Below are 26,532 nucleotides of genomic sequence, written 5' to 3'. Positions count from 1 at the left end.
TGCCGCCCCCTGGGGGCCCGGAGGTGTGGAAGCACTCACTTCCTGAACTGTCCCACATCACTGCGGACAAGAGGAACGGTGGCTGGGTAGAATCGTTTTGTTTGTTTTCTAAATACACACATTTAATTCTAAATAAAATGGAAGTACAACTAAATAATAACTTAAATGCATCTCATTAGCTACATTTGCTAATTATTAAGTATTCCTGTGCTTTATTAGCTATGTTAGCTATGTATTATTGACTATTAGTTCATTCATAGGACTGTATGTTCCCTGGGACATATTAAATGTAATAAAAAACAGGCCTTTATTAGCTAGGAAAATCATTACATAGAAAGTATACATACAAAGCAAAACTTCATATATAAATAGGCTACAAAACAGCTTTTAAAAAATCGGGCTTTCAAAAACTCAAGCTTCCAGTGGTTCCCTGACCCAGGGCCCCCTGGGCGGGTCGCTGGCCTGATACTTTCCTTTGCCTTATTTGACAGTCAGGAGCTTCACTGTCGTTCTTCTCAAGCAGACTGACTGACTAACTCTTAAATGATTACCAATCATAACAAATGTTCGATTGTAACAATATGCGGGAGTTTACTGCTGATTTCAGTGTCAAACATCTCTTCTGACAATGTCATCCCAGACTTCAGAAGCATCCAATCTGGGGAGAACTTTTCCAGCCTAGCCAGAAACCACATGGGCGGCCACAGAAAGGCCCTGGGGCTGGCGGTCTGCAGCGCCATTCACGGTGCTATGAGCGCCCTGCTGTCGGCGGCCTTCAGCAGGCCCTCACCACCTGCGATGACGTGTCCTGCTTCCATGTGTCCTGCCCAACTCCAGGCTCTGCCTTCCCAGGAGTCCTAATCATCTTGGTATCCTAAGTGCCTAGCAGTGTACATTGGCATTGCTCTTGGGGTGTAATATTAATCATTTTGGTTAAAAAATACAGCATATAACCTTATTTTAAAGCTAAAAATGTGATTACCTAATCATCTGGTTATTTTTCATAAACCTTAAAGAATTGTTTGCTGTTAATTTTCCCAATAATATTTTTCTAATTAACAATATAAAATATTTAAAGACGTGTGTGTGTGGGTATGGGCGTGATTTGGCTGGCATGTCTCTCTCTGTGTAACTATCTATCTGGCCAAATACTAATACTTTTTCTTTTAACCTACACTTTTGTTAATACTGGTAACTAGGAAAACTTTATTTTATCCAAGTTTTCTCATTTATTACTAGATAATCGAACAAAACATTCTCTTAAAATTGCTTTAATGTCCTTTGTGTCTGGAATAAATTTTCCTTTCTCATTTATGGGGGAAAAAAAAGAAAGGAAAGAAATGCATGGATTACATTATTGCCTCTGTCAGATTTTCTCCCATAGAGAAGTTGTTCTCAGCCCTTTGACATCTCCAGTACATGGGGGAAAAAAACTATGCAACTTTAGACAATCTATTCAACAGAATGACAATCAACTGTTAGCTATGTATGTTGGGGAGGTAATTGTGTTAGGTATTGTGGGTCTTACAAGGAAATTTAAGACATAACCTAGTCAGGATAACCAATGAAAAGATGCTTGATCATTAGCAAATAACGACTGATTTAAATCCAAAAAATGGAAACATCAACACTGATCTACTAAAAAAATTAACTAGCTCCAGAAGGTAATAGCCTAAGAGTTCCCAGCCCATGCTGGTGCGAAGGGTGACAACGGGGCAGGCTGTAATGTGAATACTCTGTTAGATCTTTCCACAGTTTAGGAGCTCTCCTAATACGTGATCTTCAAGGGTCCGCACTTCCCACAGAGGCATGGCTGACCGAGGGTAACACACATACTTGGTATTGCCCTTTGCAATGCTTCCTAGCTTGGACAGCAGCAGTTGTCTATTGTTGGAAGTGGGTGTAGACTTGTTACTGTGCAGACAAGAACTGAGGAGCCTTAAGAGCTTCCTTTGGTTCCTGTCGTATGTAACAGAAAAGCCATCTGTGTATCTAAAATTCCTGTCATTCCTTGCCATGCAACACTTCTATACAGGCTGCAATGCGAACTGAAGGCATGATCCTCTTTATGAAGGTTTACTTGTGAAATGCGTAGCAAGGGACATTATTATAATGAGAGAGTTTTGTATTGAGTCTCTGTAATCTCCAGTCATAGATTTAAATGTTAATACAGAAAAGTTCTAAAAAATGACTCCTTTGAACCTTGTTAATAAATTTAAGATATAACCAAAACATTTACTCTGCATTTACTGTATGCAATTTAACATAAAAAAGTGGTTTTCAATGAACTTATGGACTCTCAAAATCAGTTACTCTTCATTACATCTAATTCTTTCTATCTAAAAGCAAATACATGGTATAAAAAAACAAAGTTCAGCATAAGATGAAATAAATAAAAAGGGACTTGAAACATTTTAGTCAACATTTAAATTTATTAAAAGTAATATAAGCAGTTTTAAAAGTTAAATAGCCCTAAAAGGCTTGCAATAAAATTATCAGTCTTCTGTTCACCGTCCTGTTCCCTAGAGATAAGCACTTTCAACTCTACTGTGTTTCTTCCTAGAACTTATCAACTATTTCTAAATGTCGTATTTATACTGCTCTCTCTTTATCCAATTTTAGACTTATCTATTGGCTTTTTATCATGTCAGCTGAGGATTTTCGCCTTTGTTTACATCCATGTCCTTTCATCCATCCTCCTCATAATCTCACAATTTTGGTTAAAGCTTGCTTACACTATTGTAGTGTTTAAGTATTGCTCACCACTGAGCCAGGCAGTGCATGCACTTCAGTTTCCACTTTCTGCTTTTGTACTACAGATACTCGGTTTTATTTAAATTCTGGGGTTCTTCCCTATAACCTCTACCAACTCTGTAAGATACCTTTCGGTAGCATTCTCCAGAAGGTAAAACCCAGCAGAGATGAGGTGAAGTCGCTGAGCACTGGAAACAGCCCCCCTGGCTGCCTGCTGCTGCCATCTGCAGTTACTCCCTAGGCCAACTGCGCCACTGCCGTCCTGGGACTTCGGTGTTGACCTGAGCCCTCTGCACCTCTCATTTGGGTCAGACTCCCTTTCCTGGATGGCACATAATAGCGTCTTTTGATTTATTCCCTCATTCTAGAGAAATAATTTATTCTTCAGTAGTTTCCTAAAAAAGGGTTTAAGAGCCCCTTTTTTTTTTTTTGAGACCATGAGTGACCAAAATTTTCTTTAGGCTACTTTCCCATTTGAATGATAAAGTGGCTGAGTAAACACAGAATTCTAAGTTGAAATTACTTTTCCTTCAGCATTTTAAAGGCAATGCTTAATTATTTTCTGTTTTTCAATGTTGCTATTAAGAAGACAAATGCTTACAACAAATCCTTAGAAGGTAACCCATTTTTCTTTTTGGAAGCTTTTAGCTTCAGTGAACTGAAATTTCACAGTTAAGTGCTAATTATTTTGTTGGGCCTTTCCATCTGGAGATTCATACCTGTGTTCTGGGAAGATTTTCTTCCCCAACTTTATTGAGATATAATTGACATACAACAATGTATAAGTTTTAGGTTTACAACGATTTGATACATGTATATGTTATGAAATGAGCACCACAATAAATAAAGTTAATACATTTTTCATCTAACATAATTACCTTTTTTGTTGTTGTCATGGTGAGAACATTTAGGATATACTCTAATTTTAGCAACTTTCACATATACAAGGCACTGCTGTTAAGTATAGTCACCATGCTATACACCACACTAGACCCCAGAACTTGATCCTCTTACAACTGGAAGTTAGGACCCTTTGACTAACATCTCCTCATTTCCCCCCCTCCAGGCCTGGTAGACACCAATCTTTCTCTGTTTTTGAGTTCAGCCTTAGACTCCATATGTAAGTGAGGTCATAAAATATTTATTATTCCCTATCTGACTTGTTTCACTTAGCATAATGCTCTCAAGGTTCATGGTGCCTCCATGTTGACACCAATGACCAGATTTCCTTCTTTATTATGGCTGAACAATATTAGTATGTCATTGTATATATATATATACACCACTTTTTAGCCATTCATCTGCTGATGGGAACTTAGGTTATTTCTATATCTTGGATATTGTGAATAATGTACAATGAACATAGGGGTGCAGATGTCCCTCTGAGATCCTGATTTCAATTCCTTTGGATAAATAAAATACCAGAAATAGAAGTGCTAGATCATATGGTAGTTCTATTTTTTTATTTTTTAAGGAGCCTCTATACTGTTTTCCACAGCAACTGCACCAGTTTACAGATCCATCAACAGTGCATGGTCCACATCCTTGTTGGCATTTATCTTTTGTCTTTTTGATGCTGGGCATTCTACCAGGTGTGAGGTAATATCTCATCCTGGTTCTGATATGCATTTACCCAATGATTATAGTAATACTAAATACCTGTTCATGTACTTAAGTGTCTTCTTTGGAAAAAAGTCAGATCCTTTACCCACTTTAAAAAATCAGATTATTTGGGTTTTTTTTGTTATTGAGTTTTAGGAGTTCCTTACATATTCTGGATATTAACTGTTGATCAGATATAAGGTTTACAATATTTTATCCTATTCCATAGGTTGACTTCTTATTTTGTAGCTTGTTCTTCTGCTGAGGAGCTGTTCATTTGATATAATCCCACTTGTTGATTTTTGCTTTTGTTACTCATGCTTTTGGTGTCGTATCCACAAAATCATTGCCAATTCCAATGTCAAGAGGCTTTCCCCCCATATTTTCTTCCAGGAAATTTACAATTTAAGGCCTAACATTTAAGTCCTTAATCCATTTGGAGTTAATGTTTGTGAGTGGTGTAAGACAGGTATAATTTCATTCTTCTACATGTGAATATCCAGTTTTCCCAACATTTATTGAAGAAATTATCCTTTCTGCATTGACTAATACTGGCTTTCTTGTCAAATATTAGCTGATCATATATATATATATGGGTTTATTCCTGGCCCCTCAATTATTTTCCATTTCTCTATGGATTTTTATAGACTGAAATCAGGAAGTGTGATGCCTCCAGCTTTGTTATTTCTCAAGATTGCTTTGGCTATTCAGGATCTGCTGTGGTTCCAGATGAATTCTAGAATTTTATTTTTTCCTATGGAAAATGTCATTGAAATTTATACAAATTGCCTTGAAACTACAGATGGTTTTGGATAGTATGGACATTTTAACAATACTAACTCTTTCAATTCATGAACATGGGATATCTTCCCATTTATTTGTGTCTTCCTTAATTTCTTTCACCAATATCTTATAGTAATGGGATTGTTTTCTTTTTCAAATAGTTAACCGTTAGTATATTCTTATTTTTGTGATTATTTTTTGTTTATTTTTATCCTGAAACTTTATTGAATTTATTAATTTTAAAAGTTTTTTGGTGGAATCTTCTGGATTTTCTATATGTAAGATCATGTCAACTGCAAAGAGAAACAATTTAACTTCTCCCTTTCCAATCTGGATGCCTTTTTTTCTTTTTCTTGCCTAACTGCTCTGACTAGGACTTCTAGTACAGTATTGAATAGAAAAGATGAAATGCACTCTTGTCTTGTTCTTCTTTGAGGAACAGCTTTCAACCTTTAACTGTTAAGTATGATATTTAGCCATTGGCTTGTCATGTATGGCCTTTATTATGTTGCATTGTGTTCTTTCTATGTCTATTTTGTTGTGAGTTTTTATGAATGGATGTTGAAATCTGTCAAGTGCATTTTCTGCATCTATTGAGATGATCATTTCTCTCTCTCATTCCATTAATATGGCATATCACATTTACTGATTTGCATATGATGAACCACCCTTGCATCCCAGGAAAAAATTCCATTTGATCATGGTGTATAATCCTTCTAATGTGCTGCTGAATTCTGTCTGCTAGTATTTTGTTGAGAATTCTTACATCTATATTCATCAGGAATACTGGCCTGTAGTTTTCTTTCCTTGTAGCATTCTTATCTAGCTTTGGTATCAGGATAATGTTGGCCTTGTGAAAAAGAAAAGTTTGGGAGTGTTCCCAGGTCTTCAATCTTTTTGAAAGTTTGAGAAGGATTGGCATTCATTATTCTTAAACTTTTGAGAGAATTCACATATGAAGCCATCTGGTTTTACAATGTTGGGAAGTTTTTGATTAGTGATGTTATTCAGTTTCTCTATTTCTTCATGATTTAGTCTTAGCAGGTTGTATGTTTCTATCTAGGTTGTCCAATTTGTAGGAACATAATTGTTTACAGTTATTCATGATTATTTGTATTTCTGTTTTATCAGTTGTAATGTATCCTCCATTATAATTTTATTTACTTAAGTCTTCTTTTTTTATTGGTAAGTCTACCTAAAAATTTGTCAATTTTATCATTTTGAAAAAAAGTCTTAGTGTTTTTTATTTTTTCTATTGTTTTTCTATTTTCTATGTCATTTATTTTTGCTTCAGTCTTTGTTATATCTTTTCTTCTGCTAACTTTGGGCATAATTTGTTCTGCTAGTTCTTTGAGGTATAAAGTTTGGTTGAGTTTTTTTTTTAATATAAGCATTTATCACTATAAACTTTCCTTTTAGAGCTGCTTTGGCTGCATCTTGTAAATTTTAGTATGCTGTGTTTCCATTTTTGTTTGTCTCAAGATTTTTTTAAATTTTCACTTTGATTTCTTCTTTGGCCCACTGGCTGTTTAGGAGTGTGTTTCTTACCTTCCATATGTTTGTGGATTTTCCAGTCTCCTTCCTGCTATTGATTTCTAGTTTCAAACCTTTGTGATCAGAAAATATATTTCTGTGATTTCAATCTTCTTACAAGTTGTTAAAACTTCTTTTATGGCCTAACATGTCATCTGTGCTGGAGAATAATACTGTGTGTGTGTCTGAGAAGAAGGTGTGACCTGCTGCTGTTGGCTGGAATGTTCTTTATGCGTCTGTCAGGTCCAGCTGGCACTAAATGTAGTTAAGGTAATGTGTCCTTATTGATTTTTTGTCTGGGTGATCAATCGTTGTTGAAAGTGGGGTATTCAAGTACCCTACTATTATTGTATTGCTGTCTATTTCTCCCTTCAGTTTTGTTAATATTTGCTTTATATATTTAGGTGCTTTAAAACTGGCTACATGTATATTTATAGTTGTCATATAGTCTTGCTGAACTGACTCTTCACCATTATATAATAACCTTATTCATCTCATAAGTTTTTGAATTAAAGTCTATTTTGTCTGATAGAAGAATAGCTACCATTGCCATCTTTTGGGTTCCATTTGCATGGAATATCTTTTTCTATGCCTTCACTTTTGGCATATGTGTCCCCAAAACTAAAGTGAGTCTTTGTAGGTAGCATATTCTTGGATCATGTTTTGTTTTTTTAATCCATTCAGCCACTCTGTGTCTTTTGATTGAGAATTTAATCCATTTATATTTAAATTACTGATGGGTAATTATTTACTATTGTCAGTTTTAAAACATATTCTGGCTCTTTTTACAGTTGTTCTGTTCCTTTCCTCCTCTCTTGCTGTCTTTCTTTGGGAACTGATGATTTCCCACAGTGATATGCTCTGATTCCCTTCTCTTTATCTTGTGTGCATATACTTGTAGGTTTTTGCTTTCTGATTACATGAGGCTTACATAAAATATCTTATGCGTATAACAGTCTATTTTAAACTGATTACAACTTAACTTCAATCCTTTACAAAATTTCTACCCTTTTATTCACCCCCACACTTTATGTTTTGATGTCACAATTTACATCTTTTTATTGTGTATCCTTTATCAAATTATATTAGCTATAGTTATTTTTAATTCTTCGGTCCTTAACTTTTGTGCTATAGTGTATACCACCATAATACAGTGCTGGGAGTATTTTGAGTGTGACTATATACTTACCTTTACCACTGTGCTTTATATACATTCATATGTTTTCATGTTACTAATTAGTATCCTTTTATTTCAGCTTGATGAAATTTCAGCAATTTTTTGTAAGGTAGGTCTAATAGTAATTAACTCCCTCAGCTTTTGTCTGGAAAAGTTGTTATATCACCTTCATTTCTGAAGAACAATCTGCTGAGTTTTCTTGGTTGGTAGGTTTCTTTTTTCAGCACTTTGAATACATCATTCCACTTTCTCCTGGCCTGCATGGTTTCTGCCAAGAAATACACTCATATCCTTATGGGGTTTCCTTTGTAAGTGACAAATTTATTTTCTCTTGCTGTTTTTAAGATTCTTTGTCTTTGATTTTTTGAGTTTTCTTATAATGTCTTGGAGAAGATCTCTTTGGGTTGAAATTATTTGAGGACCTGTTTGAATTTGGATGTCCAAATCTCTCCCCAGTTTATTACATTCAATAAACTTTCATCCCCTCTTTCCCTCTTTTCCTCCTGGTACTCCAATAATGTATAGGTTGAATTTTCTTAATGGTGTTCTGTAAGTCCCATAGGCTTTCTTCATTGTTTCTTTTTGTTCCTTTTTGACAGGATACTATCAATTGATCTGTCTTTGAGTTCACTGATTCTCTCTTCTGGACCTGCTTGGTCCAGCTCTGATGCTGAAGCTCTCGATTGAGTTCTTCAGGTCAGTCACTGTATTCTTCAGCTCCAAAATTTATATTTGGTTCTTCTATCTTTGGTTTTCTGTCTTTTTGCTGAATTCTCTTTTAGTTCTTGTATTGTTTACCTGTTTTTGTTGAATTGCTTAGCTGTGTTCTCTTGTAATTCTCCAAGCATCTTTAGAAAATTTATTTTGAATTCTTTGTCAAGCAATCTGTGTATGTTTCTTTGAGATCAGTTAAAAAAGTTCAGTGTTCCTTTGGTGGTGCCATGTCTCTCTGATTCTTCTAGATTCCTGTAGCTTTGCATAGTTGTCTGCACAGTTAAAGAGTGGTCACCTCTCTACACTTTATGGACTGACTTAGGTAAGGGAAGACCTTCACCTATGGGGGTGGGGAGGAGCATGCTATAGCCTGCTGTTGACTCTGGGCCTAGAGGTACAAGTGCCAAGCATGAGGTGTGTGGCAGCTCTAGGCCCAGAGGTACACACTGTCTCACTGGCTCAGGCCACATGGGTCCTCACCATCAATAATCATGTGACCATTGGGGAGAGCTTGGAGGGTACACAATGGCTGCAAGGGGTGTTGGTAACTTGGTAACTCTCCCAGGTCCAGTGGCTATGGACCAGGCTAGGGAGCAGTGGTGGCCAGAGCTGGAAGTGTACCCATGGTTGGTTGTGGAGCCATCTTCAAATGCCTGCAGAGTGGCAGGGGTAAGCAGCAAACACACAGGTAATGGTGAGGGCTGGGACCAGCAGAAGAGGCCCATGTCAACTCAGATACACTAGCAACTGCAGGGGCCCTGGCTGTCAGCATGCATTCATGCAACTGTAGAGGACAGCCATGAGCCCATGCATGGCAGTGGAAGCTAGGATGGGAGTTGGGCAGTGCACAACTACACAGCTGCAGGGTCTAGCTTTAGGTGAGCCAGGTGATGCAGGCCAGGGACAAGAGTCAAACCTGGATCTGGGACCACAAGCAGCTGTGGGGCCTTGGCTGTTGGTGTACATTCCTGTGGCTACAGGGGCTCATCATGGTGCATGCATGGCAATGAAGGCCAGTGGCGACAGTCAGGCTGGTGGCATGCAGGTGCACAGCTGAAGGGGCTAGGCACAAGCACATGTACAACAGTGATCTACACTAGCATTTGACATGTGCACAGCTACAGAGGCCAGAGCTGGCTGCTGCTGCATATCTCATGCTCAAGCAAAGGGTGAGGAGGGAGCAGGGGGTACTCAGATGGCTAGCACCTGTGAACAGAAGTGCCTGTGGGGTGAAAACTTAAGTGGCAAAACCTTCCGGGGTTCTGGGGCTGCTGGGGTTTTTCATGTCTTCAGTGTCAGAAGACAAGGTCCTTAGCAGTAATGGCCGCTGGGATCCTTGGCAGTGCAGACCACTGGGAGCCATGGTCGCTCTAGCGGTATGGCTGATACTGGCAGCCGCCACCCTTCTTCCTTGTTTCTAGCTGTCTCTGGACATCTCAGCTTTGCAAGTCCCTGGGTGGGTAAAGCTGAAGCAGGTCCTCTGTGCAGTGCCCCAAAGGCTAGAGAAGCTGGTCACTTACCCTGCTTTCCTTTTCTTGGAGGGTTGAACCATTTCGGGCCAGGGAACTCCCTCTTGGCACTGAGCAGCGCCAGAGTACGGCATGGAGTGACGCAGGTACAATGAAACCTCCTCCTACCCTTCTGTGTGGTTATCCTCAGGTTTTTCAGCCTCCCGTGTTCGCTGGGGCTTACTAAGCAGAGGCTTTCTTCTGAGCTCTCTCTGCTGTTTTTGTCGGTGGACAGGTGTCTAATTGTTGATCTCTGTAGGGGGACAGAGTATGGGGTCTCCTACCCTGCCATCCGGATAACGTCACCACCCTGGAAAAGCCTTTAATATGATTCTTCACTAATTTTCTTTCTTTTTCTTTCTTTCTGTTCTCTCTTTGAAAATCCACTATCTGGAATATTGGACCTCTTGCATTAAACTTCTAACTTTTCTCTCCTGAAGTTAGATATTTCACACACATCTAATAAATTGTTATTTTATTTTGTTGTCACCCTGTTTTCAGGCCATTTCAAATCTCAGAAAAATTCAGAGATCTCCTCCTCTTTATTTTCTAATTTTATGCCAAGTTTACTCCAGTTAGGTCATTTGTAATTTTCTAGAGCTTCTCAGCTCGCCGTTTAGATCGCCCACTTGTGCTGGTTTCCTCATTTCCCTTTGCGGATGGCCATTGCCATTTTCTTCCACTGAGCTGTCCACTCCTTCCAAGTCCCTTCGCACCCGACTGTTCCGCCCCTGAACTCGCCTGCGGGAGTGTTCTTCCCGTGTCTGCTGGTGTCCGGCCCTCTGGAAGCGCTGTGCAGGATCTGCTGGCCCCTGGGTTTCACTTCATGAAGGTCTGGGGAAGGGAACAGTCACCTCATCCAAGAGCTTTAAATGCCATATATACTGTGGTGACCCGAACACTGTTCTGTCTGAATCCATTTCTGAACTCCCACCTCCGAGGTCTCAGGATGGAGGGCTGAAAGGCATCGCCACTTGAAGAGAAAAAGAGCCACTGATCGTCCCTGCTCACTGCCAAGCTGCTTCCTCAGCAACGAATGCTTCCTGCCCCACTGTAACCAGGCCCAAGTTGGGCAGGTTAAGACATATGGGCCACTGCCCTTCCTCTTTTGTGTAGACGCACCAATTCGACCTGTCAGCAACTCTGGCTGGAGCTCTCTCTAATGTGTGCTCAGAGCCCAACAACCTCCTGCCCTTCCACTGCTTCAGCTCTAACCCAGGATACGCAGATTAGCCCTCCTGCTGGCTGACTGTGCTCCCTGCCCTCACTCACACCCTGCTCTGGGCCTTCTGCACACATCAGCAGGCAGTGTGCGTGTAAGCCACATCGTGTGAGGCCCCTGCTCAAACACCATCACGGCTTTCTGTCACACTCGGGATAAAATGCAAAAGCCTTACCAAAAATAACACCCCCAGCCCCCACTATGAGGTGTGTTCTTAATCTCAAACTCTCAGGCTAGCTTCGCTTTCCACATCTGTTCATTAAAACTCATCTTTTTACTTACTAACATCTACATTCTCTTTTTTATTTCTTCTTAACTGCATTTCTTCTCTGTTCCCATTGCGGCCTAACAGTTATTTACTGCCTGATTCACTTCGATGGTCCCCTTCCTCCCTGACTCCAGTCTTCTGCACTTGACTCTCTTGAGTTAGCACTGAAACCCACAGCCCAGTCATGTCACCCCAGGCTCCATCAGATAACTGAAGAGAGTTCAGTGTGGCTCTTGTCCCCTTCTTGGCCTTATCTCCCGATCACCAATACACACCCACATGCCAAAGTCACCAAGTGCCTTGGAGTCCCCAGGCCTACCATCCTCTCACGGGGGCTGCCAAGGAGCGGCCGTCCTTCCTGTTGTCCTGCTGGGAAAGCCCTGCTCATCCCTCAGGACTCAACCTAAGAGTCACTGCCTCTAAAAGTTTTCACTGATACTGTTCCCAGCCCCAGATCAGTCCCTCCCTCTAACAGCATCAGTGTACATCTTAATCATGGCGCGCAGCACATATGTGGCAACTGTCTGTGTTCTATCTGATCCCGCTAGCTGCAGACACGGTGACAATGCACCATGCATGGGCTTCAGGGCAAGCGCTGGAAGGGACTACCCAACAATTCTCTAAAGCTGAGTATAAAGCTTTGTATGCAAAATCATACTTGCATTGTCCTGAGAGGGAATTTCAACTGATCTGAAAGTTGACCCAGAAAGGGCGAGGAACCAATACTTAGATGCTGATATTCTTGAGGGAACAGATACATCTTGTGCATCTTTAATTTCTGTATTTTCACTACTATCAGAGAGCAGTTTAGGCAACTCTACACAAATGCTTTTGTACATTAGCAAATATACATAAGCACATTTGTATATTGTCTAGGCAAATTTCCTAAGATCCTTAACCAGGCAACATACTTCATATCCTGCATGTTCCCTAAATAATTTATTTTCTTAAAGAAAAACATGTAGTTCTTTCTAAAACTTGTAATTCTCACCTATACTCTTCAAATACACACTCCTCCCAAATGACATTTTACCCAGTCCCTTAGTCTAAACTTAACAGTAACCTGAGGTTTCTGATGTTTATTTATTTTACCTTAAATTTTTACACCTTTCTTTTAGTTACTTCTCATTCAGCTTGCAAAATGTAAGCTTGGTGCTCAGTCAACTCAATACATTTTTCTAATAACCAACAGACAACTAAGGATTTATCAGCCTCTGTCTCTCTTAGAAATACTGGTACATTATTTCCAGGTTTAATCACTATATTAACCAATAGTTGGCTGTCTTCAGCTTTAACTACCTTCTCTTCTTAATAGGAAGACACAGAATTTAAGTAGGGGCTGGAGGCTGAAAGAGCTCTGTTCACCAGCAAAGCCAGCAGACAAATGACCCCAAACAGCTCTCCACAATGACTCCATGTAGAAAGGAAGTGTGACATGTACTGTCAGAATACTAAAGACCCATTAAATACACTTAGACAAAGACAGAGGAACAATTTTAGAAATCCTGTTTCATAGTGTAATTAGGAATAATAAACAAAGGAGAAAAAATGAACAAGCTACCCTGTGTTAGATTTCTTACCATTTTATAGAGATCTGAGACACTAATCTGGTCCGAATCCACTACTTCAAAGTCCTTTCGAGGCACCAGGTCCAGGCCCAAATGCCTAGTAAAGAGAAAGACCACGTTGAGCACGCCATGTTCCTTGGATTACTCCTCTCTCCATTTGTACCCAGGAGCCCCCACCGACCCTGTGCACAGAGGCTCAGCCGTTGCCCAGCAGGGACATGTCTTCATCCAGAACCTAACTGTGCTCACCTTTGGGTAAATAAACAAGGCTAGGGATTTAAGACTGTGACAGGGTTAGTCATCAAGCAGTTTCCCCTTGTGATGGTAAAAAGGATTCATTCAGTTTCACGTTTACATCAGTTTGCTTGAGCTCATTAAGGATGGGCTTTCTTTAGGTCATTAATAAGTCATGTTTATTTCTCTATTTCTCCCTATCCTACAAGTATGCTTAAGGTGTAGTTACGTATGACTTTCCTGAGGATGAAAAAATTATTCAGGGTCTAAGCAGATTTGTAATTCAAAGTCAAACACATAAAAATCATCTCCTAAACAGGATAGTAAACTAAAGAAATGTATGTTTTGGTTGAATTTTATCTCATTTTCAATTTCATTAATAGTGACTTTGGCTTATAGCAGAGACCCCACCACCCATTAGCTAATATCTTAAGAAACTTTATATGGAAGTTTAACCAAGGAGTTCTACTACTAAAGAAAAGTATTTAGACAATTTGGTATAACTGGGCAGGAAGGATCAGGGATGGTGATTAACAGCTGACTGGGAGGCAGTGGAAGTAACTGGACAGTCACAATTCTCGGGTTCATACGTGGCACGAGATTTAAGTCAGCAATCCTGGCGCTTCCTCGCTCTAGAACAGAAGCTCTCAACATGGGGTCCAATGGGGCTGGGGGCCCCTGAAACTGCTTACCACAGTGAGTGTGCTCACATGCGGCTCTCTTCTGAGGGGGGGTCTGTGACTCTCATCGGGGTTCCAGAACGACTCTGTGGCTGCCCTGCTCCAAAACAAGGGTCATGAACTACTGCATCTGGTAAAAATACTCCATAGATTATGGAAGGAGTATATATTTTTTTCTCTTCAACTAGACTATGAACTACTTTAAGGAAATGCTATCAAAATTAATTCTGTAGGCTCTTTCTGTGAATAGAACTCCCAGTCATTTGGAGGAAAGCCATGTACATCCAAAGTGCAGATTTATTGATTTACAATTTACATCCTATTTATAGTAAAAGATAAGGTTAAAGAAATTCCAATAAAATTGCTAAAATGAACATAGAAAATCAAAATCAAACCTATATAAAGAAAGTAGAAGCAAACATACTAATCTCATAGGCCAATATGATAAGAATTAAAATTGAGATGTGTACTTTCTAGCAGGCAAGAAAAAAGGAAGAACCTATTTTTCCATTAAAGGATTAAAAAACTCTTGGTCTTTTATTATTATAACTTGCATTATCCTTTAATAGAAGATGAGTTTTTACTTTTTGGTACTAAATGCTAAAAAAAACCCTCACAGTTTTGCATTAAGATCAGAACTAGACTGTTGGCCTTAACTACAACAGATTACAGCCTAGTGGGAAAACCATGCCATTGGATATTATTGAACTCAATGCACTTAAATGTATAAAATATTTTATTTTTCTATCACTGGTATCTGTCCACATCAAAGAAATAGCCCAATCACCTCCAATTAGCTGTTCTTAATTTCTCTGAAATAAATTCAGGCTGTTGGTTTCTGATGCAGCACACAGAATCGGCCTGTCGTGAGAACAGGAGGGGGCTGGCGCCCCCCACCCTACCTCTCCATAAAAAGCACTTTACATTATAAAGATAACAAATATGGTCTCAAGTATTTAAAATACTTCTATATGAATGGGAACAACAGTGGAAAGATCACAAAAATCATATTCAACATTAGTATTAGGGAAGTAGAATTATACAATTGATTATTTTAAAACATTTTCAAAAATTGTTATCATTCAATTGAAATCTTTTTAAATATAAAAATGAAGAGACAAAATTACATACATATTCTTTAACCACTGGTGGTCACAAAATGAGACAGTTTAAATATTACAACCAAGTAACAAAAAGAAGGACTGTGCAAATAATACAACCAAAGTAGAAGTTTTCAGTCCAACGGCTCAGGGAAAAATCTCCGAGGCTCTGAGTCGTGGGGCCGGGAGAGGGTGCAGGGCTGTGCGGGAGTGTGCTGCACGCGACAGGCCTGTCTGGAGCCTGCATGTGCAGACTTTCTCAGCACGGGGACACCCTTCGCTTGCTTGTTCATTCGGCTGTCCACCCACAGACCCATCCCGCCACCCCACAAACGCTCTCTGAGGGCCTATCAGGTAGTACCAGCAGTGCTGGATACAGGGCTACAGCGGCTTTGAGTCAAGCAGATGCTCATACTCATCTTGCTTATTCTCCTGAGCTCAGGGCTGTCCTTCTCCTAGAAGTCACCAGAGCAAGGGCATTTTAGTTTCTCGATTTCACTGTCTTAAAAAATAAGGAAACGGTTAACAAGTGATCTGTAAAATTGAAGGCTCAATTACTCCCACTAAGATCATCTTCGATGGAGGAAGAATAGTTTTCAAAAGCTACCCTGGAACACTGTCCTCATTGGGGAATGCAGAGGTGCTGTGCAGTGAGGAGCAACTCATACTCACTACTAACTTCACTCTGGAAATGATGCCCCTGGCTGTTTCTTCCTGCGGTTCACCCTAAGAACAGGGAGCCAGTGCAGGGAATGGCCAACCAAGTCTCCTCTTCATAGCAAAGGAGGCAGAGCAGCAGATCCGCTGGGAGCATCGGCTCTGATGTCAGCCTGCCTGGTATCTAGGCTAACCCACCAAGCCACACTGCCATCTCTGCCACCACGGGCTGTGGTAAGGATTAGTCCCCACAAAGCCCTCAGCAGGCTGTCTGGCTACCGCTGTTATAATTGTTATCATGATGTCTTACACCATTAGCCAAACTGTGGCATAAAGTACAGGGATTATGGCCAGAGTCTGGGTGTCTGGAAAAAGACCCTGAACAGATGGACGCAAGCAGGAGGTTACGTCTGCACAGACCTGCATAGACCCATGGACAGACCAGCGCAGGGCAGAGCTCCCAAAACTGCTCTGACTACATGCTGAGATGGACAGTCTTCACAAAGACACTCAGTCTTCTCTCACCACCTGCCATTCATCACTCACTCATTCATTCGTTCCAATAGCCAATAAAAGCTTATTAGCACCTCATGTGCACGAGGCTCATGCTGAACTGAGGGACACAGCAGTGACCAGGAGACATACTCCCAGTCCCACATGCTTTCAGGAGCACCTCTCAAAGGGCCCCGAATCTCTGTACATCTCCTTTGAATATTCTATGTTCTAGTTTCTATTTTACCTTTTTCTTCTGGGGTTCCTTATCTCAACCACAGAACACAGAAACTAATTTGAGGCTAATTAATTATATACAATGGGTGTTTAAGGCATTAGGACTTAGTTCTCCTCCAGAATTGGTGAGAAAGGCTGGAGATAAGATTTTCTGTGGGCTGTGCCCTTTTCTAAAACTTAGAGTAAAGAAAGCATACAGAAGATAATTACACTAGCGAAAGCAGGGCATGTTTGCGTTTATGCAAGAACAGATAGAGTGTGAGGACTAGTAACAGCTGTCCTGTACTGAGCATTTGCTCGGAACAGGCATGGGAAGTAGACAGTGTCAGTCTCACCTTACAGGCGAGGCAACAAGCCCAGAGAGGCCAGCTGAGTGGCCTGTTGCAGGAGCAGAGGTGGGCTTGTCTCAAGGCAGGGCTGTCGTACTCTGACCCTGTGGTATTTCCACTGTACCTGCCACCTTTCCACTAATAACCATAAAAGCTAAGTACAATGGCTGCAAGCGACCGTAATCGATTCAGTTGTGATCACTGGAGGGATGATGATGCCAATACATCCATCCAGAAGGAAACAAATCCAGACTGGCGAGTGGCCACCAGGCGTTAAGAACCCCCCGTGTCAGAGAGGCGCGCACAGCAGGTTCAGACACTGTGCCACGTGCCGATGAGCGGGTCAGAGGCGCCAAGAGTGAGAGCAAGTCGGTCACCTGAGCATGACCTGACAGAAGTGTACTGACACACACACACTTGAGACACAGTCATCGCAAACTTCTGGAGTAGGGCAAGGCCCTGACTGAAGAGCACAACACCCTGTATCAGGATAACTCTGAGAAATCACCAGAAACTTCTAATTTCAGCTTCCCAAAGCTAGAAAATATTGTCATGTCCTTAAGGGTAAGTGCTGAGCCACAAAATTTCGGTGTCCCAGCTAAAGCCCTACTGAGAGGAGACTCGCTGGGGTGGGGTGGCTGTGCATTCTGCACACTGCACCCCAAAACGCTCCTATGCTGCCTCTTCCAAGAGCAGCTCCCCCATGAGGGACATAAACTTAGAGGGAAGACAAGGAGATGGGTGGGTTCAGACAGGAAAATCTGAGGGAGAAGGGATAATAAAAGGAAGGCGAGAAGGGGAGAATATGATGGAAGGACAGGGAAAGAGAGAAAAAGAATTGGAAATTAGGTATTGGTGATTTGTCTTAAATGTTGAGACTCTGCAATAAAAGATATCAACTATTTCATGTGATACTTATAATCTATAGAAACATCATTCTAATTCAACAAAAGCTTAGAAAATGTTAACATATTATTCAAATCTGAACTTCCTACCTAAAAAAGAAATTTCAAAATTCTATAAATTATTCTAAGACTAAAGTATTTCTTACATAGGTAGTTTTCTAAGGCAAAGATCAACTAGACTGTGTTGACCCTGGTTCAATGCAGTCTTAAGCTGGCTAGGACGGTTTACTGCAGTGAGGACATTGAAGACTGAGAGGAAACTTTACTTGTCTTCATGGAAAGTGTTGAACACACTAAGTTAACATATCAAAATTACATTGCTAGACAAATTATTTTAAAATTCCTTGGAAAGGATGCAATTAACTGACTGACTTTTTGAAAAGGAGACTTGAACAGAGACAATGGCTGGTTTATTTGAACACAACTTTGTTTTATGCCCCTCCTCTATCTTATTGTCTAAAAATGTAAGAACATAACATTTTAAGTGCTGATTTTTAATTTTAATAATTTTTACTTATGGAATGATTGTACACATATGTGAATAGGCCAACAAGCATAAGCCCCATAAATCTAGTGCTGGAATCTTCAAATCTTGGGCCAAGTAAATCACAACTCCTAATCTTGGGAAACAAAATAAAAATTGTTATGTAGATGTGGGGAGCTCTGCATTTAATTTAAACTCCTAAGTGAAAGAATGTAGTAGCAGTTTGGTTTTGATCCTTGGAAGTTCTAAATCAATGTTAAATCAGATACATATTATGGGACATGACAGTATTCACACTAGGAGAACAGAACAAAGATCAAATAAGTCATGGACTAGAAATATTGGCAATAATCTGGTCTTAAGACTCACACTTAACTCTATCACGCACTATACGATACTGGAAAAAGTACTTCTGAGCCTCAGTTTCCTCGTTGGTAAAATGGAGCTCTTGTCTCAGAAGTGAATGGCATTTCATCTTAACAGTGCATACACATTAGACCATGCACCTGCCACGGTTACATAGGCAGATGCGGTCAACAAAATATTAACAATTGTTACTAACAGCTTCTGAAATAGGTTCTTAAAAGACAAAGCTATAATGTCTGTGTATGAGCTTACAGAAAAGGCACAGAAGTTTAAAACTACACCAAGTAAGATATAAAAATACATTCAGCAAACACTGTGCATCCACTATATGCCAATACATACTAAGCTTCAATATTTTATGGCATCTACGAAAGTGTGGGACAAAATGTGTGGAACTACCAGGGCATAAAACGGGACAACGGATGCTACTGCGTGGAACAGTCTCTTCTACAAAACCAAAGGTACGAAGGGACATTATTTTTTCAGTATACATCTCCTCTTTCAAAGTAAAAAGAGAAATTTTTTAAAGAGTGAAGTTCAGCGAGAACCTAGAATAGTCCTATTGGTTTGGGAGCCAATATGCATTTTTCTTTTAATAATGATGGACCTACAAGATTTCTGGAAGAGGAGGAACTGAGGTCTCATCATATTCTAGAGCGCCTGGATGCCCATATTGAGGAACTAAAAAGAGAGTGAAAAGACAGTAAAACAGTTCATCCTCTTAAAGTAGTCACTTTTAAAAAAATCACAAACTTGGAAATAAAAATAAACCCCAAAGAATTAAAAAAAAAGAAAAAAGTAATGATGGACCTACAAAGTTCTCATTTAAATTTTTAAGTGACGTATCTTCCACTGGGGGAAAGGGAGACGAAGGGGAAGGGGAGGAGCAAGGGAGGGAAGCAGATACGGAGAAGAGGGAAGAGGAAGGACACGAGAGGGGGAGGGGGAGGGGATGACACTATGGTCCTGATTGTTTTTTAATTAAAGTATCATTGATACACAATCTTGTGAAGGTTTCACGTGAACAACACTGTGATTTTAACATTCACCCGTATTACCAAGTCCTCACACCCTCACCGCAGTCACAGTCCATCAGAGCAGTAAGATGCCTGAGTCACTACTTGTCTTCTCTGCTTTACTGCCTTCCCTGTGCCCCCCCACATTGTGTGCGCCAATCATAATGCCCCTCAATCCCCTTCTCCCTCCCTCCCCACCCAGCCTCCCCAGGCTCTTTCCCTTTGGTAACTGTTAGTCCATTCTTGGGTTCTGTGAGTCTGCTGCTGTTTTGTTCCTTCAGTTTTCCTTTTTTCTTATACTCCACAGATGAGTGAAATCATTTGGTACTTGTCTCTCTCCGCCTGGCTTATTTCACTGAGCATAATACCCTCTAGCTCCATCCATGTAGTTGCAAGTGGCAGGATTTCTTTACTTTTTATGGCAGAATAATATTCCATTGTGTATATGTACAACTATGGTCCTAATTTTTATTTATTAAAACAGACATATAAATATTCCCTCTACACACGCATGCACACACACACACACACACTCTCTCTCTCTCTCTCTCTCTCTCTCTCTCTCTCTCTCTCTCTTCCTTTGTTGAGAGTTATCATTGAAGCTGGAATAGCTCTGTAATCTACTGACAGGTATTTATAAAGGTCATTGACTTTCTCAAATTTAATTTGAACTTGTTTCCAAGTTATTGATTTTTAAGATTTGACTGCAAAATCTGATTGGTCTGTTTTCCAAGTATTATGAAAAGATATTGATATTCCTGAACTATTGTTCCTCTCACTGGTATGATCAGTTCAGGTGTAACAATCTGCTTGGCACACAATAATGTTATGTTTGTAATTATTCCTATTGTTGATTTTTAAATAAATGCAATGACACCATTTTAAAACACTGCACTGTTTTGGGCTGAACAGACAGGCTCCGTAGCTACTCTATATGCTAATATACTGCATCTTGTTAAGATCTTTATTGCCCAAAGTTAGATTCAGAGAACACTGACCTATGGTACACCTGAATCCATGTTTTATCACACAGGGAGTCTGGGTGAGTGCCAAGCAACTCGATTAACAGCCAAGAGAGGGTGTCTTTTAATGAAACAAACTAGGATAGGATGTTATCACTTCAAAAGGTCACAAATAGCCAATTTAAGGCTGTCTATTCTTCTTTTCTACAGACAAGCAGTGGCCACTAGATTCTGTTCTCTTTCCTGATTTGCTCCTCCACTTCTGCAAAAACACATTCTCAATTCCCCTCTTAAAAAGGGAGCCATGAAAGGTGACTTCTACATCCTTGTATACTTTAAAATGGCCTTATTTGTCCCTTACACTTGATAAGATAGTTTGCTTGTTTACAAAATTCCGGCTGGAAAATCATTTCCCAATAGAATTTCTATGATATTACTTCATTATATTCTAGCCTCCAGTGTTACTGATAAAACTTTTGAGGCTCGTATGATTCTTATTCTTTGTAAAAAGACCCATTTTCCTAAAATGAACAAAACAGCAGTAGACTTACAGACACTGAGAAGTGACTGGTGGTTACATGGGGAAGGGGTTAGGGTGGGTGGGTAAAAAGGATGTGGGGAGTAAAGGGGTACAAAGATTCTCAATCATAATATAAGTTGGTCACAGGGACGGTAGTACAAACAGATTATAGCCAGTGATTGTTCCTAACCAGTAACAGCTTCCTAATTGATAGATAATAACTGCATAAGTTGGGGTGCAGATTTAATAACATGGGTCACTGTGTTGTATATTTGAAACCAATATGATTGTATATCGATGATACTTTAATTTAAAAAAAAGACCCACTTTTCCAACTGAAGACTTGTCAGGATCTTCTCTTCCTCCCAGGGATACTGAAATACCTTAATGTTCCTCACCATGGGATTTGGGTTTTGTTCCTCTTCATTATATGAGGCATCTGATGGGCTCTTTCAATCCTAAGACTCCTGAACTTTGGCTCTGGAAATTTTCTTCTAACATTTCTTTAGAATTTCTTCTTTATTGCCTTTGTTCTTTTTCTGGAAATTATGGTGTCTGATGTTGCTCTTCTTTCCTCAACCATTTCTTAACTTTTTATTTTCCTAGAGATAACATCAACCTATATTCCTGTTTTCTTCCTGAAGGTTTTATTTTAGAAATCACATTCTCCATTCCTTTTTCATAGCATTTCATTCTACATAATGAATCTTCTTGAGTCTCTCTGAGGAGACTCAGAGGTGTCTTTTTTAAGTTCCTTACTAATCTCTAGTTTTCTCTGGGGCCAGGTTATATCCTCTGCGACAAGGTATTTTGTTCAGTCTCTTTTCCCTGCGGAAGGATTTCTTCAAATATCTGGTGATACTCGATTGTCCATTCAGATTTAAAAGGCACTAGAAGAAGTATGGGGGGTTTTGTACATGGGTGTGTAACTAGCAAGCTTCTTTTTCTGGGTAAGCAGAAAGGCTCTGGCTGCTGCACTTCTGAAACCCTTTAACACCACACCATGGAGGGCTTTGCAATAAGGTCCCGGTTCAGTTCCTGTTCCCAGTGTCCCCCAGGCAGCCGGTCTATTTTTCTTTGTTTATCTGAAGGGACAACACGGAGCTTCCAGACCTTCTGCTCCTTACAGCGAGTTATTCCCTTTACACACATCCAGACAATCCCTTTTAGGCTCTAAAACACACTCTCAATCTCCACACCGGCTCCTGCACTGCCTGAGGTTTCCTCCATATTCACTGGGCTTCTCTTGTCAGTAAATTTCCATCTTTTTCCAGCTTCTAGAAATGGGCTCATACATCCCACTTACTGCTGAAAACTTCCCATTCTTTTTATTTTCTACCATTTTAATGACTTCTTGAGAGGGAGAGGAGCTAAAGGCTTGTACTGAAATATACTTAAGGTATATGTATATCTTAAATCTAGTCACTTCAAAGTTCAATGGACCTGATTTCTAGAGAATGAGACAAAAGCACCTGGAAATTACATCAATTATTAAGTCTAGAAAGAAATACAGTGTGAATACTCTCTATTCTAACTTCCCATGCCAAAGTCAGAATTTTGCTTGCATAGGAATAGCAAATAAACATACCCAATGCATAAATGATTATTTTTGAATGTCAAATTAGTTAAGAATATTCTGAAGTACAGATGCAGACAGCTCGCATCTACATCATATGCTTATTTAGATTCACACAGAATTATATGAAAAAAAAGATACTGCAAGAGAAATGGAAGTGTATTCTTATTACTGAAGTCTCGGGTCAAGGAATTTGAAACTGAAAGAGACCTCAGAGAAAAGGTAGTCCAATTATTTTTCCAGAAATGAAAACAGAGGCTGAGAGTGTTCCAGTGAGCCGAACCAGTGAGTGCTCTTTGATCGACTGAAACAACTTTCAGTCAACGTGATCAGAGCTCAGTGCAGACTGAAACAACGTCTTTTAATCCCTAAGAGAAGCTGTGGTCAGGCACAAACGCCATAGGGACCGAGCTGCCACAGCAGCGACCTCGCACTTACTCATTGCCCCAGTCCAGGCGCACAGTGACATGCCGCTTCACCTCCCGCCCCTGGTCCTGAGTCAGGTGGCCAGACAGCAGCTGCCTCCGAAGGTCAATCAATTCATTCATCACATGGCGTAGCTTGTAGAAAAGGTCTACTTTGTGTTTCTGAAAGGGTATTTTGGTGTTCGGTGAAATAAAAGGGATATGAAAAGGGAATGAAAAAGAAAAAGAGTTAAACTATGAAAAGTGCTATTTCCCTCAGATTTTTTAAAAAGCAATGTAAACAGGAGCATATTTAAGAACTTTAAAACAAAACTGTTCATTCCTACTGTCTAAAAAAATATACAGTGACATCTAACAAGTAAAGTAATTGATCTGGATCATGCAAAGTAGCATTAGTTTACCTCTACTCCATCCTGGACTATTCATTTTCCAGTAAATAAAAGTTACTACACTTAATCAGAAAGCCCCTGAGTACATAACAGCACAGACTTCAACCATCTACTAACATTTCTGGCCTCTCCACAAGGGGTGCTCAAGTTGGGGGAGGGACAGAGATGATCACTTGCGCTATTTTTTTTTGTATCATTAATATACAATCACATGAGCAATATTGTGCTTACCAGATTCCCCCCATTATCAAGTCCCAACCACATACCCCATTACAGTCACTGTCCATCAGCATAGTAAGATTCTATAGAGTCACTACTTATCTTCTCTGTGCTGTACTGCTTTCCCCGTACCCCACCCCCCCACATTATGTGTGCTAACCGTAATGCCACTTATTCTCTTTCTCCCTCCCTTCACACCCACTCTCCCCAGTCCCTTTCCCTTTGGCAACTGTTAGTCCATTCCTGGGTTCTGTGATTCTGCTGCTGTTTTGTTCCTTCAGTTTTTCTTTATTCTTATACTCCACAGATGAGTGAAATTATTTAATACTTGTCTTTCTCCGCCTGGCTTATTTCACTGAGCATAATACTCTCTAGCTCCATCCATGTTGTTGCAAATGGTAGGATTTGTTTTCTTCTTATGCCTGAATAATATTCCATTGTGTATATGCACCACATCTTCTTTATCTATTCATCTATTGATGGACACTTAGGTTGCTTCCATTTCTTGGCTATTGTAAATAGTGTTGCAATAAACATAGGGGTGCATATGTCTTCTTCAAACTGGGCTGCTGCATTTTTAGGGTAAATTCCTAGAAGTGGAATTCCTGGGTCAAATGGTATTTCTATTTTAAGCTTTTTGAGGAACCTCCATACTGCTTTCCACAATGGCTGAATCAGTTTACATTCACACCAGCAGTGTAGGAGGGTTCCCCTTTCTCCACAACCTCGCCAACATTTATTGTTGTTTGTGTTTTGGATGGTGGCAATCCTTACAGGTGTGAGGTGATATCTCATTGTGGTTTTAATTTGCATTTCTCTGATGACTAGCTATGTGGAGCATCTTTTCATGTGTCTGTTGGCCATCTGAATTTCTTATTTGGAGAAGTGTCTGTTCAGATCCTCTGCCCATTTTTTAATTGGATTATTTGCTTTTTGGTTGTTGAGGTGCATGAGCTCTCTATATATTTTGGATGTCAACCCTTTACCATATAAGTGATTTATGAATATATTCTCCCATACTGTAGGATGCCTTTTTGTTCTATTGGTGGTGTCCTTTGCTGTACAGAAGCTTTTCACCTTGATATAGTCCCACTTGTTCATTTTTTATTTTGTTTCCCTTGCCCAGGGAGATATGTTCATGAAGAGGTTGCTCATGCTTATGTCCAAGAGATTCTTGCCTATGTTTTTTTCTAAGAGTTTTATGGTTTCATGACTTACATTCAGGTCTTTGATCCATTTCGAGTTTACTTTTGTGTATGGAGTTAGACGGTAATTTGGTTTCATTCTCTTACATGTAGCTGTATGATTTTGCCAACACCAGTTGTTGAAGAGGCTGTCATTTCCCCATTGTATATCGATGGCTCCTTTATCATATATTAATTGACCATACATGCTTGGGTTAATATTTGGACTCTTTATTCTGTTCCACTGGTCTGTGGCTCTGTTCTTGTGCCAGTACCAAATTGTCTTGATTACTGTGGCTTTGTAGTAGAGTTTGAAGTTGGGAAGTGAGATCACCCCTGCTTTATTCTTCCTTCTCAGGATTGCTTTGGCTATTCGGGGTCTTTTGTGGTTCCATATGAATTTTAGAACTATTTGTTCCAGTTTGTTGCAGAATGCTGTTGGTATTTTGACAGGGATTGCATTGAATCTGTAGATTGCTTTAGGCAGGAAGGCCATTTTGACAATATGAATTCTTCCTATCCATGAGCACAGGATGTTTCCATTTATTGGTATCTTCTTTAATTTCTCTCACGAGTGTCTTGTAGTTTTCAGAGGATAGGTCCTTCACTTCCTTGGTTAGGTTTATTCCTAGGTATTTTATTCTTTTTGATGCAATTGTGAATGGAATTGTTTTCCTGATTTCTCTTTCTGCTAGGTCATCATTAGTGTATAGAAATACAACAGATATCTGTGTATTAATTTTGTATGTTCCCTATGTGTATTGCAGCACTATTTGCAATAGCCAAGATATGGAAACAACCTAATTGTCCATTCATAGATGAATGGATAAAGAAGATGTGGTACATATACACAATGGAATATTATTCATCCATAAAAAGAAAAGAAATCCTCCCATTTGTAATAGCATGGATGGCTCTAGAGGGTATTATGCTCGGTTAAATAAGCCACGCAGAGAAAGACAAACACAAAATGATTTCACTTATTTGTGGAGTATAAAAACAAAGCAAGGGAGGTGGAGCCAAGATGGCGGCGTGAGTAGAGCAGCAGAAATCTCCTCCCAAAACCACATATATTTATGAAAATATAACAAAGACAACTCTTCCTAGAATAGAGACCAGAGGACACAGGACAACATCCAGACCACATCCACACCTGCGAGAACCCAGCGCTTTGCAAAGAGGGAAAGATATAAGCCCCTCCCCCCGGTGGGAGGAGAGTAGTCGGAGCAGGGAGGGGGAGAGAGCCCAGGACTGCTGAGCACCCAGCCCCAGCCATCCGCACCAGAGCGCAGACACAGTGCATGCGTGGGGTCCTGGATACTAGGGAAACAGGACAGCAAGACCGGTGAGCGGGTCCCTGAGGCCGGCACCTAAGGACAAAGAAAAACAAGCGTCTTTTTATTTTTATTTTTTTTTGCGAGTGCTTTTTGGAAGTCTTAAAGGGACAGGGACCCCAAAACCTGATGGAAACGTCCCGGGACACTTAGTCCAGAGGCAGGGAATCTGGTGATCTCTGGGCACTCTAACCCCCTGAGCAGAAGGGAGCACGGAGGCCCCTGAAAGAGATAAATAGCCTCCAGGCCGCTCCCCCTACAATGGGGCTCCACCATTTTGGAGGAGCAGCCCCA

At 40.2% G+C, this 26,532-nt stretch overlaps 1 protein-coding gene across 10 annotated transcripts in view; it reads right to left on the bottom strand.

The window, feature by feature from the left end:
• The window catches only part of DOCK3 (dedicator of cytokinesis 3), a 323,372-nt gene that overhangs the window by 145,101 nt on the left and 151,739 nt on the right, over positions 1–26,532 (bottom strand). For all 10 annotated transcript variants that reach the window (XR_012128871.1, XM_073230632.1, XM_073230639.1 and 7 more), the window contains exons 6-7: positions 23,126–23,274; positions 13,142–13,226 (exon numbers count right to left, since the gene is read on the bottom strand). Coding sequence is in view for 9 of the 10 variants with exons in the window: in XM_073230632.1 (XP_073086733.1) it covers positions 13,142–13,226; positions 23,126–23,274 (234 nt within the window). In the remaining variant the exon portion in view is untranslated. The remainder of the gene's footprint in view (positions 1–13,141; positions 13,227–23,125; positions 23,275–26,532) is intronic.

This window comes from Manis javanica, chromosome 3 (assembly GCF_040802235.1).
Source record: "Manis javanica isolate MJ-LG chromosome 3, MJ_LKY, whole genome shotgun sequence".
In the NCBI taxonomy this organism is placed as follows: Eukaryota; Metazoa; Chordata; class Mammalia; order Pholidota; family Manidae; genus Manis; species Manis javanica.
The sequence above is the reverse complement of the archived record's forward strand: the minus strand, read 5'-3'. Positions and strand labels throughout refer to the sequence as shown.